The following is a 16,948-nucleotide window of genomic DNA, read 5'->3' as shown; positions in this document are numbered from 1 at the left end:
TTGCTTGACAAATAATGTTGGAGTCCAAGTTGGGATGATCCTGGTTTATACCTGTTGCACAACATGTATGATGACCGTTGTATCTGGTTAGTTCCCATAAGTTGTTCTTCCTCTTCCTCTTTGATACACGGACCATCCATTGACATCCGTTGTCACGTTGGACGCAGTAGCAGACATATTTCTCCGTGTTAGATCGATCAACTCGGGACTGAACTGAGTTACGAATATTGTAACTCTTTATTGCCATCATTGCTTCCTCCTTCGATGCGAACTCCATTCCAATATGTAAATTACCGTCATTGACTGATGATTGAAGTCCATAGTTGCCAACATCAGGAAGATCTGGAAATTCAGGCTCATACATTGCATCATAATCAGCCTCATACATATGTGCAGGAAGTTCGGCTGGTGTTGTATTTATCGGAACGTCATCCTCGTCATCATCAGAATGTAAGTTAAACTGTGGTGAGTCAGGTTCAACGAATAATCCCGTTTCAGCACCATCTGCACCTGGCTCCCGAAGAGGTTCTTCTGGTGGAGATGAGGGTTCCTCCGATAATCCAATGTTGAGGTCAAATAAGTTCCCCCTTGCGTGTCCTCCCCTTGAACTTGAGGCCATTGTAACATGTGGGATGTGAATAGACTGTCGTCTCGTTGGCATTTCCATATGTAAGTCGAAAACATTGGCAGATGAATGTCTGCCCCTTGAAGTAGAAGAGATGTTGCCATATGGATTATTGGTGAAGCCACGTGGGTTGAGATTATAAGCAGTTGCAGATGAATGCCTTCCTATTGAACTTGATGGCATGGTATATGGCGTTGGATCCGCCATTAATGATGTGAAATCATTACAGATCAGTTGTGTCGGGCTATCAACTTGATCAGTTTGATATGCAATGCCAAAGTGAGAGGAATATGAGAGACCACGAGTTGCACGAACCTCAATAAAAGTGGCATATATTTCAATAAGAGATTGTGAACTCCCCATATGAGCATCAACCATCATAGAAACATCATCATCGTTTGAAAGCTGAAATGATGTATACGTGAGCGGAAAAAGTTCAGTAGGAAATCTGTACTGAAGTGAAGATAGTCTTCTCTGGCCTGCTACACGAATCTTTAACGAAATTTTTGTGATTAACTCCTCAATTGTGATGTTTCTCTTCAAGGTTAAGGGGATATAATGATTTGACTCAAAAACAACCCCCTCTTCAGCTTCCTTAATTTCTCCATCATACAAAACAACAGCAGAAAGACGACTCGTTTTCAGAGAATTTGAGAATTTAGAGTTTGGGAATTTGAGAATTTGAAAGATTGTGAACTGAAGTTTGTTTTGAAAGTTTATAATACGTTGCATATAATAGTGTCTATAATCGGAGTACTATTCACATGAATGCGTTCCCGGGGGCGCGCCTTCCATTATTTCGTCAGAGAATATGTTATCATTGCCCTATTATGTCACTCATGTCCCTCGGGGACACTAGATATATCAGTACCTATTATTTCACTATTCATATGAAGGCGCGTTCCCGGGGGCGCCTTCCATTATTTCGTCAGAGAATATGTTATCATTGCCCTATTATGTCACTCATGTCCCTCGGGGACACTAGATATATCAGTACCTATTATTTCACTATTCACATGAAGGCGCGTTCCCGGGGGCGCGCCTTCCATTATTTCGTCAGAGAATATGTTATCATTGTCCTATTATGTCACTCATGTCCCTCTGGGACACTAGATTTATCAGTACCTATTATTTCACTATTCACATGAAGGCGCGTTCCCGGGGGCGCGCCTTCCATTATTTCGTCAGAGAATATGTTATCATTGCCCTATTATGTCACTCATGTCCCTCGGGGACACTAGATATATCAGTACCTATTATTTCACTATTCACATGAAGGCGCGTTCCCGGGGGCGCGCCTTCCATTATTTCGTCAGAGAATATGTTATCATTGCCCTATTATGTCACTCATGTCCCTCGGGGACACTAGATATACCAGTACCTATTATTTCTCAGGGGACATGAAGGCGCGTTCTCGGGGGCGCGCCTTCCATTATTTTGTCATAGAATATTTATCATTGCCCTATTATGTCACTCATGTCCCTCGGGGACATTATTCATATCAGTACCTATTATTTCTCAGGGACATGAAGGCGCGTTCCCGGGGGCGACTTCCATTATTTTGTCATAGAATATGTTATCATTGCCCTATTATGTCACTCATGTCCCTCGGGGACACTAGATATATCAGTAAATCAGGTAAATTATAACCAAAATTTAACTTTTTTTGAAAGTTCAGCAAGTTAAGAATAACTTAAATTAAAACGTTATGTGAAGTTTGAATAAATTAGATAAAATGTTATGGATAAATTGAATAAATGTGAAGTGATAAGTTGATTGTGACATTGAAATTGTATGAAATGAGCATTGAAATGTGACATTGAATAAATTGCCAATTCACCCCCCCTCTTGGCCGATTCGTCGATCGATTAACTCAACATAAGTTGATTTTAATGTATACATTTTAATATATATGTTAATGATAAATCATATGTATGGATAAATTTAATTTCAATTTAAGTATTGTGAACTATAATTGGAATATAACTTTTAATTTCGAATACAATTGGAATATTAAGTTGAAATTTAATGTTAAATTTTGAATACTATAATTTATATTTTAAATTTAAATTTCGAATAATATTATTTTTATTTTAAATTTCAAATAATATAATTTTATTTTAAAAACATTTATCAAACATTTAATGTTAAATGTGAATAAAAATAACATTAAAAAAATGTATGTAACAACCATGAAACATTTAAATAACATAACCAAATTACATAAAATTCTGAAATATAATTATTTAAATAACATTAAATATAACTGGATCACCGATGTCGTCTTCTCGAATGAGTTCCACATGGCGTGGTTGTCTATTTCGTGGAGGATTTCTTCGTGGAACTTGTTCTTCAGTCTCCTCATCTTCACTATCATCATCAGCAGCATTTTCTTCATTTGGTGTAGATGACGCTGAAGGCGCTGAAGGGCCTGTATAAAATAACGACCCTGGAGGAGTGCTAGTAACAATCCCACCGCTCCCCGGGAACTGTGAAAACTGTGGAAACATTGGCATCGATGTCTGTGATCCAGATGGAGATTGAGGTGTCTGCGGAGAAGCACCACCAGCCAAATAAGATGCATATGAACCATATGCTGGATCATTAAACATAGTCGTATATGCACCTCCATATGGTATAAAACCCTGCGGGCTAGGCATGTAACCTAGCGGGCTAGGAATGTAACCCTGCGGGCTCGGAATGTAACCCTGCGGGCTCGGAATATAACCCTGCGGAGATGGCATATAAACTGGTGGGCTTGGCATATGAAGTGGAGGGCTGGGCATGTACCCCTGCGGCATCGACAATAAGGATGTTGTGGTGGGACTGATGCAGAACAGGTAGCGCCTTCTCTCCGTCCACGCGTCGGGGGACGATGATATTGAGACGTTGACGTCTTTCTCGGCGCCTAGGAATGTTAACCCCTCGTGCTTCCGCCAAAGTAGAAACGACTTCCCATTTCATTAAACCAGTCCATATAGTTATCCGTAACCATATGACTAGTTTCAGCGTAATATTGTCGAGGGGCCACCAGTGTATATCGATTCTCCCAAAGCGTAATCCAATCTCTGTGTCTCACCACCCAGTTAACATCTTTCTTTCCTCGTCTATCTATGTTATGCACGTCGTCTAAATTCCTAGGAGCTCCAGGAATATATTGCGTACAACCATACTGACGGAGCACGCGATCAACTGGATGCCACTCAATAATAGCATAACATATAAGAGGTATAACCGATATCCATACCTCTAATGACCCACTAAGGTGGGGTGGGATGCAAGCTTTCACTTCATCGCTCGCATAAGGTATCCACTGAAACTGAAATATAAATATACAATTCAAATAAATAAAATATTCTAATTATATCTAACATTTTAAATTAAAATATTAATAATTAAACAAATTTAAAAACATACCTCAGACCCAGCTTTCGTATCAATAAGTAAACGAATTTCCTCTAACCCAGTAGGTATACTTTTATGGTCCTTTCTTTTAATCGACCACCTATGAAATATAATATAAACTAAATATCACCCTATTTAATTGAAAATATTTAAATCAAAATTTAGTTCGAAAATTACCTCAACAATAAGGGGAATACGTATGGTTATTCACGATCGGGCATAAGAAAGGCATGCGGAACCACGCCCATGATTGTAGAAGCAGAAGACATCCACCGATAGCAGTTTTCTTATAATTCGTCGCCCGACACATTTCTCTAAAGAGAAATGCCAAAACTGCAGCACCCCAACTATATCTTCCAGCTTCATCAAAATCGATCAGATGCCGCAACCACATACAATGCACCTGGTTGCGAGATTTGTCGGGCATCAATATTCCTCCAATTATTCGTAGAATATATGCCCGAGCACATGCCTTTGCTTGATCCTCTGAAGCATTTTCATTTAAAACCTCAAAATTAGCTTTCAACCTAGATAAAGCTATTCTACCTCCATTAAACTCTGGCGGAGCAGCTCCAAGATAATCAATGCACATTGATTGCCAATCACCATCCGCCATACCACACATCATATTTCCGTCGACGGGAAGCCCCAGATGCATAGAGACATCCTCCAATGTAATTGTCGCCTCTCCACATGGAAGGTGAAAAGTGTGTGTCTCGGGCCTCCACCTCTCAATCAGTGCAGAAATTAGGACAGGTTCGAGTTTGCAACCGCCTATAATTGTTGCAATATACCCGAACCCGGCAGAAGCCAAATATGGCAAAATACGTTCCGGTGTCGGTATACGTGGATTTTTAATAAAAGTCTCTAAAATACGATCAACATCCTAAATAATATACATTATAAAAAATAAAAAATAATATAAATTCATAATAACTTTAAAATAAAAATAAATTTAAATATTAACATTAATTATAAAAAATATTACCATATCGCTAAAATGTCTGGAGATATGATCAATATCCAATCGCAACAGCATTTCGTTTTCATTATAACTGTAGACAAAACAATATAATTAGCAAAAAAAATTAATAATTCTAAATAAATAATAATTATATAAATATTATTTTAATAAAAAAATAATATTTACATAAATATTAATATAAAAAATAATAACTATTTAAAAAATACTAACATAAAAATAAATTTCTTACCACTAATAACAAATTTAAAACTCAAATAGTTAGAGAATTTGAGTTTATAAGAGAGGAGAATATGATTTTGGTGTGAAGAATGAGGGAGGGTTGAGGGGGTTTATATAGGGGAGGAGGAGGGGTAGTTAGGAAAAACGGATGGGGGCATTTATGACATTTAATGGAAGGCGCGTTCCCGGGGATGCGCTTTCCACACGTGGCGGTCGAGTCAGTGAAGGCGCGTCCCCGAGGATGCGCCTTCCACACGTGGCATCCAACTCAGTGAAAACACGAGTAAAGCGCGTCCCCGGGGACGCGCCTTTGCCAACTCAGTAAAAAGGGTACTACTTCGGGAAATATTAGTCAAACGGTGTCAGAAAGGAAAAATTAAAGAAAATCGGTGTCAGTTTTATCAAATAGCCGGAAAATTCTTAGGGGTGACAATGTAAGCATCCGATTTTAGATTTCCATTTCCGTTTTTCTAAATTTAAGTTAATTCGAAATCAATTATATGTTTTTTCCCCTTTTGTAATGGATTGACAGGTGCTGATAATCAGGGGCAAAGATAAAGGTGAAACTGTCATTATCGAAAGCGTTATTCGCTCTCAGAATCGTGTAATTGTTGAAGGGAAAAATCTGGTCAGACTCTTCAGAACTTAAGATACAATTATTGATCTGTTATTAGGAAGGATTGTCTTTTAAAATCCCCCTATTTTACAGGTGAAAAAGCACATTAAGCAAGGCCCGGGTCATGAAGGTGGTATATTTACAGTCGAGGCTCCACTTCACCCCTCAAATGTTCAAGTTCTTGATCCTATTACTGGGTATTGGCTTTGAGTATGGTTGTATATTTTAAAAGTATTTAAAACAAATAAGAGTATTTTTATGGATTATATTGATGTAGAAAGCCTTGCAAGGTTGGAGTTAATATATCGTAGACGGAACTAAGGTGAGAGTATCTAGAGGCATAGGAGCTTCGGGGTCTATAATTCCTCGCCCTGAGATCTTGAAGATAAGGACAACACCAAGACCTACAGTTGGTATTGCTCTTCTCCAATTTATGTGGAATATTGTCCTCCTTTTACCCTTCATGCGACTATATGTAATATATATGGCTAGCATTTCCGCCTTAATATAGAAAAAGATTTATGAATTCAAAAGTCTGCTTCTTGCCTTTAAGATAGTCAAGATGCATGTCAATGGGTTGGAAATCATGAACATATTGAGTTGGTTTTCAGTTCACTGATCAGTGAAGTGGTATCGGAAGATGTTAACTTAGAAGGCTATCTATGCACATGTTAAGAGGCTAAAAACTGGTCAAAAACTCAAAACGGCACACAGTTAATATAACCCAAAAAGTAGTTCTTCGAGGAACTAGAACATAGCTTTTTGCCATTTGTAATAGAATTTAGTTACTCTTAACAATTACAATTACTAGCCTTCTCCTCATATATACAATTCTAGAAAAAGGCAATAAATTGAGAGAATTGAAACTAGGAGCTTTGATATACATGACACTGAGTTTGTAAATATTCCTATACATGCATGGTTACCTTATATCTTCTGTAATTAGATTGGAATTTAAGGAACCAGAATGATGAGCTGTTCTGTATTCTCATTATGTATTACTGTTATCGTTGTATGCCCATATAAGTTCAGTAAAACCACTATTTTCAAGTTGAGATGTGGTCGATGGTTGAGGGGATAAATTTTATTGAATCACTTGGGGCCAGTTTTTTTCTATATCGAGTTTAATTCCCTCTTTGTATGTAATACTTAAAGGCATATAGTAAATGCTATCTTCCCCTTAAGGTTTCAGATGCATATGCACTTTTTAACATCATTAACTAACGGCTTCTGTTCATAGAATTTAAAGACGTTTGTAGTTCAAATGTCATGGATTGTCGTGTAAGTGGTTTAAGATGAGAAACTTGTACCGCACATCGATGTAAATTTGCTCACTTTCTGCATTCAACTTATTTTGTGTGCAATGTTTTGCAGCTGGTCCTAAGGATACCCCAATGGATCTTGTGTTGGAGAATACATGATCCTAAAATTGGGAAGGGCATGCTTGACCTTTAAAGAATCTTCTCGATCTCTCTCATCGGATGCATCAAACATACGAAGCAAAAAGGCTATAGAATTATATGGTTTGCATCTAACGTTTAATGTGGTTGGTAGATGTTGCAATGAAATCTCTTTGGATTGTATTTTAACGTCCAAGGCTTAAACTCTGTACCAATCGAGCATGGCTATTTATGGTGCCTTGTTTTCCTATATGAGATTACCACTCGCCAATTTCCTCCTTGTGCGCTCTATAATGTAATCAGATTCTATTGGTTTCAACGTTGCTAACCCTCAGGGACCTTGTTTCAGACATTGTCCATTATCTGACAGTAGGAATGATCATGGGTTGGATTGGATTGAATTTCTGGTCTATTCGAGCCTGACTTGAGAATTAAGCCTTTTCACTTGACCTAACCCAATTCGACTGTTATTTAGACTTTGTCTAACTCAAAATTTGATATGATTCGATATAGACATAAAAATTATTTTTATTAGGTAAAACATAGAATTAATTGAAAAGAAAATAAAAAAGAATTTTATAATAATTATCTTTAAATATATTAGAGATAATTATAGTATTATATTGAAATATGATCAGATTTGATTCATTACTTAAAGAATAACTCAATCTAACCTAAATCTATTTTTCAAAAAATAATAATAATCTGATCGAATCAGGTAGGACTCTATCGAATACCTATTCCTAGCTGACAAGCCACCTTTCAGAAAACACATCTAATCTTTTCGTGTTGATTGCAATGTTTACACATAATACTTACATTTGCATTCGGTTAGTTAAGGATCGTCCAAAAGTCTGCTGAGATGATATATGAAACCACGATAGGGTCCCATGCAAGCACGGGCGGGTGCTCTAAATTCTCTGAAATTAAGTGCATCTCATTATTTAAATATATATATATATATATAATCTATTATGTTAAGAAAAAATTAAAAAAAAATACATATTCATTATTTTAAAAAAAATATTAAAATTTAGATCCGGAACTGCCAGTGCATGCGAGCCCAACACAACGCGGCGTTTCAGCATTTACTTGTCATGACTCATGACACGTACAGTAGACACCCGTCTTCATGCATGCACTTACCTTGCCGCTATATATAATCCCAATTTTCATCTTCAATCTCTGCAACAACAAGCGACGCTTTCAAAAATGTCTGCCAAATCGAAGCTTTCTGCAGTTATTTTAGTCCTGTCTGTTGCGGCTTTGTTTGCGGGCTTAGCCTCTGCTAAGCAAGACCCAGAGCGAAAACAATGCTCCCACCAATGCAGAGTCCAGCAACAATTTGATGAGGAACAGAAAGAAGAGTGTATGAGAAAATATGAAGAATACCACAGAGAGAAAAAAGAAAGAGAGGGTGTAAAAGAACTTGAATTTGATCCTGACCGGAGATTGAGAGAGTGCCAGAGCCGGTGTATGCGACAAGGAAGGGGGGAGGCGCAGCAGCTGTGTCGCTTTCGATGCCGACAGAGATTGGAGAGAGAGCATGACAGAAGGTGGGAGGAGGAAGGCAAAAAACATACGAAGGAATACGAAGAAGAAGAAAAGCACAATCCTTATGTATTTGAAGATCGACATTTCTCTACCCCAATCAAGACTGGGAAAGGAAGAGTTGATCTTCTCACCAAATTCACACACAACTCGGATCTTCTTCGTGGCATTGAGAATTATCGACTGGCCCTACTTGTTGCAAATCCGAAGGCGTTTCTAATCCCAAACCATTTTGATGCTAATGCTATCTTTGTTGTCACTCAAGGTTATATAATCTTTATTTTCAATATTGTGTCATACAAGAAAAAAACTATGAATTTTAACTGAACACTGCATTTCATTCATGAACAGGACGTGTAATAATATCAATGATCCATGAAGATAAGAGACGGAGCTTCAACATTGAAACAGGAGACATCATCAGGGTTCGTTCTGGGACTCCTCTTTATTTGATCAACAGAGATGACAGTGAGAAACTGTTCATAGTCAAGTTATTGCAAACCGTCAATCGTCCAGACCATTATGAGGTATTTTACGGTGCTGCTGGTGCAAAACCGGAATCATTCTATGCAACATTTAGCATTGAGATCCTTGAAGCTGCTCTCAAGGTAAAAGTCTTATTCCATACTGTGTCTAACTTCATCCATTGCCAAGTTTCGCTTTGTATCTTAAATTTATTTAAAACGTATATTATTGTATAATTTGAGAAAATAAAAATGAAGATAAAAGAGACAAATTTTACGTGGAAAACTCCTAAATAATGTAAGGTAAAAATCACGGGCAACAGTAGAATTTCACTATGAGAAAATAAGAATTACAACTTCTCTCGATCTACCAAGGAGAAAACAATGATAATTCTCTCTTTATAAAAAGGAGAAAATAACTCTCAAGAAACTCTCTAAATTCTTTAGTATTGGAAGAAAGCTAGAATGCTTTGGGATGATTTTGAAGCTAAATGAGATAAGGTATTTATAGTTGAAGCTTAAGGACTAGTTTGTAAATACCCTAAATTACAATGACTAAAATTGAGATTTTACCATTTCAAAAGTCATCAAAATCATGCTGCCAATTGCTCCAATTTTCCAACCAAATTTCGGTGGAATTATTTTGTTTGTTTTTTTCAAACTTTCCACCGAAAGTTTGGTGGCAGCAGCTAATTTGGACTTTCCAAATTTGTATTTCAACAATCACCCACTTAAAGATTTGATTGGAACAATCATATCTTCACACCATTCTTTCTACCTTGTATCATCATGTTATTTGCGTTTCTAACAGGCCACAAGAGGATCGACACCAGGTAAATTTATCAGCATTGATTGTCTTCGTCATGAAATCTGTTATGTTATCTTTGGTATGGATCTTCTGCATATCTACCGTCCCTTCTTCTACCTTTTCACGAATGAAATGGTACTGAACTCGTATGTGCTTTGTCCTTGAATGAAATGCTGGATTCCTTGCTAAATGCAAGACACTTTGACTGTCACAAAACAGAGAGACATACTCTTGATTGTGCCCAAGCTCCTCCAATAACATCTTCAACCCAATTGCTTCTTTACTGGCTTGTGTAGCTGCTACATATTCTGCCTCTGTTGTGGATGTAGCCACAACAGACTGTAATTTTGAAACCCAGCTTATAGCTCCACCAGCAACTTTAAACACATATCCTGTAGTATATTTGCTTTTATCCAAATCCCCTGCATAGTCAGAATCTACATACCCATTGATTAGTAAGTTTGATCCTCTATAATATAATGTAACATTTGAGGTCCCTTTGATGTATCTCATGATCCTCTTTACTGTATTCTAATGCTCTTTGTCTGGATTCTCCATGTACCGACTAACCACTCCCACTGCTTGTGCAATGTCTGGTCTTGTGCATATTATAGCGAACATTAAACTTCCCACTGCCGATGCATACGGTACTCGAGACATCTCCATCTTCTCTTCTTCACTGCTAGGACTCATACTGGAGGATAATTTGAAGTTAATAGTAAGAGGGGTAGAAATTGGCTTACAATCTTGCATGTTGAATCGTGACAAGATCTTCTTTAAGTAATTCTTTTGTGAAAGCCAAATCTTCCTATTACTTATGTCTCGGTGAATTTGCATCCCTAGAATCTTGTTTGCTGATCCCAAGTCCTTCATTTCAAATTCCCTAGCCAGTTGTGCCTTCAATTCGTCAATATGATCTTTGTTGGGTCCTACAACCAATATGTCATCCACATACAACAACAATATAACAAAATCGTTATCACCAGACCTCTTGGAATAAGCACAAGGGTCTGCATTAAGTCTGTTATATCCAAGACACATAATGAAGGAATCAAATCTCTTATACCAACACATCGGCACCTGCTTTAGACCGTACAGAGATTTGTTCAACCTGCAAACCAAGTTCTTCTTTTCTTTTTCTTCAAAACCTTCAGGCTGGAGCATGTAAATTTATTCTTCAAGATTTCCATGAAGAAAAGCTGTTTTAACATCTAGCTGCTCTAGATGTAAATTCAATGTAGCACACATCGCCAAAATTATTCGAACTGTTGTTAGTCGAACCACAGGAGAAAATATTTCATTGAAATCAATACCTTCTTTTTGAGCATATCCTTTGACCACCAGTCTTGTCTGATACCTCTCCACTTGATCGTCACCATTTCGCTTGATTTTGAAAACCCATTTGTTACCAATTGGCTTACTTCCTTGTGGTAGTGGCACAAGGTCCCATGTATTATTTTTATGAAGGGCTTCAATTTCTTCTTGCATCGCCATCATCCACAGTGAAGCATCTGAGCTGTTTATTGCCTCCTGGTATGTTGATGGCTCACCGTCCTCTGTTAAAAGGCAATATGTAATATTACCTTCTATAACATAATTTGAGTACCAATTGGGACGTCTTCTCACACGATCTGATTGACGAGTTCTTGGAGCTTCAGAACTCTCTGGTTCTTGTTCGTCATGTACTGGTTCTGCTTTAGAAGAATCTCCTTGTTCAAACTCATTTTTCACATATATCTGTGTAGTCTCTGACTTTTCGGCGCTATTATCATCTTCTTTTCTTTGTAGCTTATCTTCTACAAAGATAACATCCCCGCTAATGATCACTTTGCGGGTAGTGGGATTTCACAAGCGATACCCCTTTACTCCATCAACATACCCCAAGAAGTTGCATTTCCTGGATTTTGAATCCAGCTTTGAAATTTCTTGGGAGTTGTACATCACGTACACTATACTTCCAAATACATGGAGGTTTGAATAATCAGCTGGTTTTCCAGTCCACATCTCCATTGGTGTCTTCAGCTCTATTGCAGTTGATGGAGCTCGATTCACCAAATAACAGACGGTATTGACTGCTTTTACCCAGAATGATTTTCTAGGCCTGCATCCCTCAACATTGCTCTTGTTCTTTCTAACAAGGTTTTGTTCATCCGCTCTGCCACTCCATTTTGTTGAGGAGTGTTCGCCACTGTGAACTGTCTTTTGATGTCTTCTTTCATGCAAAAGTCATCAAATTCTTTGCTTGTGTATTCTCCTCCATTATCTGTTCTGAAACACTTGATCTTATTTCCAGAATCAAGTTCCACCCACGCTTTAAAGTTTTTGAAAGTTGAAAACACGTCTGACTTCTTCTTAATAGGGTACACCCAACATCTCCTGGAGTAGTCATCAATAAATGAGACAAAGTATTTTACTCCGTCTAGGGATGTTACTGGTGCTTACCATACGTCAGAGTGAACCAATTCTAGAACACTTTTGCCTCTAGAATTTGACGTGTTAAATTTCAACCGGTGCTGCTTACTTGTTATACAATGCTCACATAAAGGAAGTGATACATTTGTTAAGCTGGGAAGTAGTTTTTGCTCCACAAGGACTTTCATTCCTTGTTCTGACATGTGTCCAAGTTTCTGATGCCATAGCATTGCAGAATCTGAACTACATGAGGCAACAGAGGCTTATGCTTCTAGCAAAGTCTCTCCCTTCAGCATGTACAAGTTTGCTGCTATCTTTTCGCCTTTCAGCACCACAAGCGCTCCATGGAACACTTTTATGATTCCTTTCCGTGTTTCAATCTTGCTTGCATTATTATCCAACAATCCGTAGAATAATAAATTTTTCATTAGGCCTTTCACGTGCCGCACATCTCGAACAACTTTAATTATTCAATCATACATCTTCAATTTGACGGTTCCAACGCCAACGATCTCTAAGGCATGATCATTGCAACTATACACAGATCCTCCTGAGACAGGTTCATAATGATGGAATCATTCTCTTCTTGAGGTCATGTGATATGTTGCTCCCGAATCAATGAGCCATATATCTGCAAATATTTTTCTGCCTTCCACGGTGGTTGACGCTTCACAGCATAGAGCATCTCCATCATCTGAAGTGTTTGTGGTATTGACTTGTGGATTGGAGTTTTTATTTAAACTCCAACAATCCTTCTTCAAGTGACAATTCTTTCCACAGTTGTAACATTTTAAATTCTTCTTGCTCCTTGACTTCGATCTACCATGTTTGTGATTGCTGCTTTGGCCACGTTTTGTTGATCTCCCTCTCATCGTTGTCAACGCTCCTACTTGTTGCAGATTTACTTGTATGTATTCCTTGTTTTTGCGTCGATTTTCTTCTTGTAGAACAGCAGCTGCAACGTCATCGAAGACTATACTGGTGACATTACTGTTTGTCAAGTTGATGATGAGTTGATCATACGAATCCGGTAGACTTTGAAGTAGAAGTTCAGCACGTTCTTGTTCTCATATTTTACAGCTTAAGGATGTAAGCTGAGAAAATAAAGTGATCATTGTATTTAAGTGCTCCGTCACTGAAGTAGATTCTGACATCCGAAGAGTGTACAATTTCCTCTTAAGGAAAATTTTATTGTGCAACGATGTGGCCTCGTACAATTTGGTGAGATGATCCCATATCTCCTTAGTTGTATTCTTCTCCTCGATGCTTGACAATACTTCATCTGCTAATGCTAGATGAAAGTTTGTCATAGCATTCCCGTCCATTTCGATCCATTTGTTGTCGTCTGTGAAATCTATCGGCCTTTCAATGATAGCTGCTAGACAACCCTCTTTTCTCATGATGGCCTTCATTTTCAATTTCCACAATGAGAAATTTTTCCCATTAAATTTTTTAATATCAAATTTCGTTGTCATAGCTTCTATTACGGATAGCTCTCACTATTTCACTATCGTGAATAGTTCTCTAGAACCTTCAAAGAATAGGTAATACCTTCTTACTTTCTTATATTGGAGGATCCACCTTTTGGTGGCAACCACAAACACAATAAGTAGATATTACACACTCTAATCTGGTTCTGATACCAATTGTTGCGGAAGACGGCTATCGGATAGAGCAAAATCGTAACTGATAATTTGATAAAACAAAAATGAAGATAAAAGAGACACAAATTTTACGTGGAAAACCCCTAAATAATGTAGGGTAAAAACACGGGCAACGGTAGAAGAATTTCACTAGGAGAAAATAGGAATTACAACTTCTCTCGATCTACCAAGGAGAAAACAATGATAATTCTCTCTTGATAAAAAGGAGAAAATAACTCTCAAGAAACTCTCTAAATTCTCTAGTATTGGAAGAAAGCTAGAATGCTTTGGGATGATTTTGAAGCTAAATAAGCTAGGGTATTTACAGTTGAAGCTTAAGGACTAATTTGTAAATACCCTAAATTACAATGACTAAAATTGAAATTTTACCATTTCAAAAGTCATCAAAATCATGCTGTCAATTGCTCCAATTGCTCTAATTTTCCAACCAAATTTTGGTGGAATTATTTTGTTTGTTTTTTTCAAACTTTCCACCGAAAGTTTGATGGCAGCAGTTAATTTGGACTTTCCAAATTTGTATTTCAACATATATGTAACACTTAACCAGAATTCAAGAGATAAGCTGGAGAGGTTTTTCGACAAACAAGGCAAAGAAGCTATCCTCGCAGTCTCGAAAGAACAAATCGAGGAATGTGGCAAAGGCGGTGGAATATGGCCTTTTGGAAGTGATTCAAAGAATCCATTCAATCTCTTCAAAAAGCGCCGCCCTTCAAAGTCTAACAAATATGGTCAGCTCTTTGAAGTTGATGCAGATGAATTTCAGCACCTTAAAGATTTCGATCTCAGGGTTTCCTATGCCAACATCAGTAGGGTAATGTCGCACTTTATTTTTTTTTTGTACCGACAAATTGGATAACAGATTAACCACGTTCTTTACTTTATGTTCAGGGATCCATGATTGCCCCTTTGTACAACTCGAGGGCAATAAAGATTGCCATTGTCGTGCAAGGCGAAGGGTACTTGGAAATGGTACCTCCTGATGTGTCCTCCAAGTCCAGTCATCGTCAAAGTCGGGATTCTGGACAAAGAAAGAGTGGCTCTAGTTATCAGAAGATGAGCTCACGTCTACCGTTCGACACAGTGTTCGTTGTTCCGGCGGGGCATCCTTTCGTAACAGTTGCATCTAGACGTACCAATCTAGAAGTTCTATGTTTTGAGGTCAATATAGAAAACAATGTCAGATACCTTCTAGCAGGTAAATAAAGTACAAAATAACCTTGTTTTTATAAGCCAGCAGTACTCTTTGTCTTTCATTTCATGTAATCTTGGTTTTCTTTTACAGGGGAGGGTAATTTCGTGCAGCAATTCGAGAAGGAAGCCAAGGAGTTGGCTTTCAAGACCAGGGAAGAAGAGGTGGATATGATCTTTGGTAACCAGGACGAAGAGTTCTTTCTCCCTGGACCAAGTCAACAAGGGAGCAGAGATTATAAATAAGGGAAAAGCATGGCGAACTTGTAAAAATGGGTTTAAAGCTTTGAGGGGGAAGGCACTCCATGGTTGAGCTTTCAGCTAACAACTACTTGTGTAAATTTTGCATGGTGTGAAATACGAATAACTCATGCGAGCCCATGTTAGACAAATATTCCAGGCTTCCAATGAACCCAGAAAATGATGTAGACGGGCTAAGAATGTTTTGTATAGAAGCCCGAATAAGATCCCACGTTGAACAAAAACATGTATTGGATCGATGATGTAGACCTCTCAACAAACTAGACGTTCGCCAATGATAAATGACTGCCTTTGATGGGATGGGGAGTATCAGAGAAAGAAACCAAAGACCAGGCGTCCCGTCGGTTGCCTGGTGACATCTTCTTCCAGTTCTGAAGATACCCTTTTTTTTTTTCCTTTCTTCCATAGGCTCAGTGAAATCCGGGTCGACTATATTAAGGACCGGCATTGTGGAAAACGAGGTTGACCATAGCTCTAAACAGAAACCACCCCCACAAATTATTGACAGCAAAAGAAACAAGTGTTAGATTTAGTGTAACAGACGCTCTGCGGGTGGAACAAGAAACGAGCATGACACCAGGTATACGTATACCATGTTGGTCACTGCTCACTTATCAGGACTGACACCTTGTTTAACAAGCAACAATCTTTACTATGACATCAGTTTTATATAATCAATGCTCTTAATTTGGTAGTTTTAGGGGCTGTTTGTTTACTTTAAAATAATTAAGCGCTGAATGATTCAAATGCTGAATGATTCAAAGGCTCTGTATGAATTAACTCTGAATGTAACATTCTGTTTGATAATGGCTCTGAATCATTCAGAATGTACTTTGATGCTAAATCAGTCAACACTGAATCAGTCAGCACTGAATCATTCAGAGGTGAGAAACAGACACATTAAATGCTGAACGGTTCAGTATTTAACGCTTAATGGTTCGATTCAGAGCTAATCAAACAGTCCCTTAAATCTATGGGATTTGCATCAGCTGAAGCTAGCTAGGTTGTGTAGTTTTCAAGCGTGGGGGCATGCAGTTTTGTCAGGTCTCAAAAGAAACTCCACAAATATCATTCCTATTCGCTTCAATCTCAAAATCGAAAGTGGCTTTTGCCTTCTTCACGGTTTGGGACCAGTTATTATAAAATTTAAACCAAGTTGGTTGTGCACCGGTGGCCCTATTGCTAGGACCGAGACGAACTTCAGATAAACGTTCATTAAGTTGGCCTGTTTCTGCATTCAGTGGAAGGCACTGTGCTTGTTCAAAATGGCTATTCCCCATGCAGACCTGCTTTCACGCATAGCATTGTTATGCGTAATCCCCACATGCACCACTCCGCTCCCCATGTTAG

At 38.1% G+C, this 16,948-nt stretch overlaps 1 protein-coding gene and 1 pseudogene across 1 annotated transcript; both read left to right on the top strand.

Annotated features, from left to right (window-relative positions):
* The first annotated feature begins 1,709 nt into the window (after positions 1-1,709).
* LOC120127212 lies at positions 1,710-7,305 on the top strand (annotated as a pseudogene).
* Positions 7,306-8,380: 1,075 nt separating this feature from the next.
* On the top strand, positions 8,381-15,585 carry LOC120127209 (vicilin Jug r 6.0101-like). The gene is made up of 5 exons (XM_039145175.1): positions 8,381-9,066; positions 9,153-9,409; positions 14,697-14,960; positions 15,038-15,344; positions 15,432-15,585. The coding sequence occupies exons 1-5, from the start codon at positions 8,463-8,465 to the stop codon at positions 15,581-15,583; spliced, it is 1,584 nt and encodes a 527-aa protein (XP_039001106.1). The 5' UTR covers positions 8,381-8,462; the 3' UTR covers positions 15,584-15,585.
* Positions 15,586-16,948: the final 1,363 nt, after the last annotated feature.

This window comes from Hibiscus syriacus, unplaced genomic scaffold (genome assembly GCF_006381635.1).
Source record: "Hibiscus syriacus cultivar Baekdansim isolate YM2019G1 unplaced genomic scaffold, ASM638163v2 tig00110465_pilon, whole genome shotgun sequence".
Taxonomy (NCBI): Eukaryota; Viridiplantae; Streptophyta; class Magnoliopsida; order Malvales; family Malvaceae; genus Hibiscus; species Hibiscus syriacus.
Note: the sequence above shows the minus strand (reverse complement) of the source record. Positions and strands in the feature narration are given on the sequence as shown.

Bases quoted from the DNA above. Each gene is read 5' to 3' on its own strand.
- LOC120127209 (XM_039145175.1), top strand. From the start codon at position 8,463: ATGTCTGCCAAATCGAAGCTTTCTGCAGTTATTTTAGTCCTGTCTGTT. The intron at 9,067-9,152 runs GTTATATAATCT...ATTCATGAACAG, and splicing joins TATCTTTGTTGTCACTCAAG to GACGTGTAATAATATCAATG. The intron at 15,345-15,431 runs GTAAATAAAGTA...TTTCTTTTACAG, and splicing joins TGTCAGATACCTTCTAGCAG to GGGAGGGTAATTTCGTGCAG.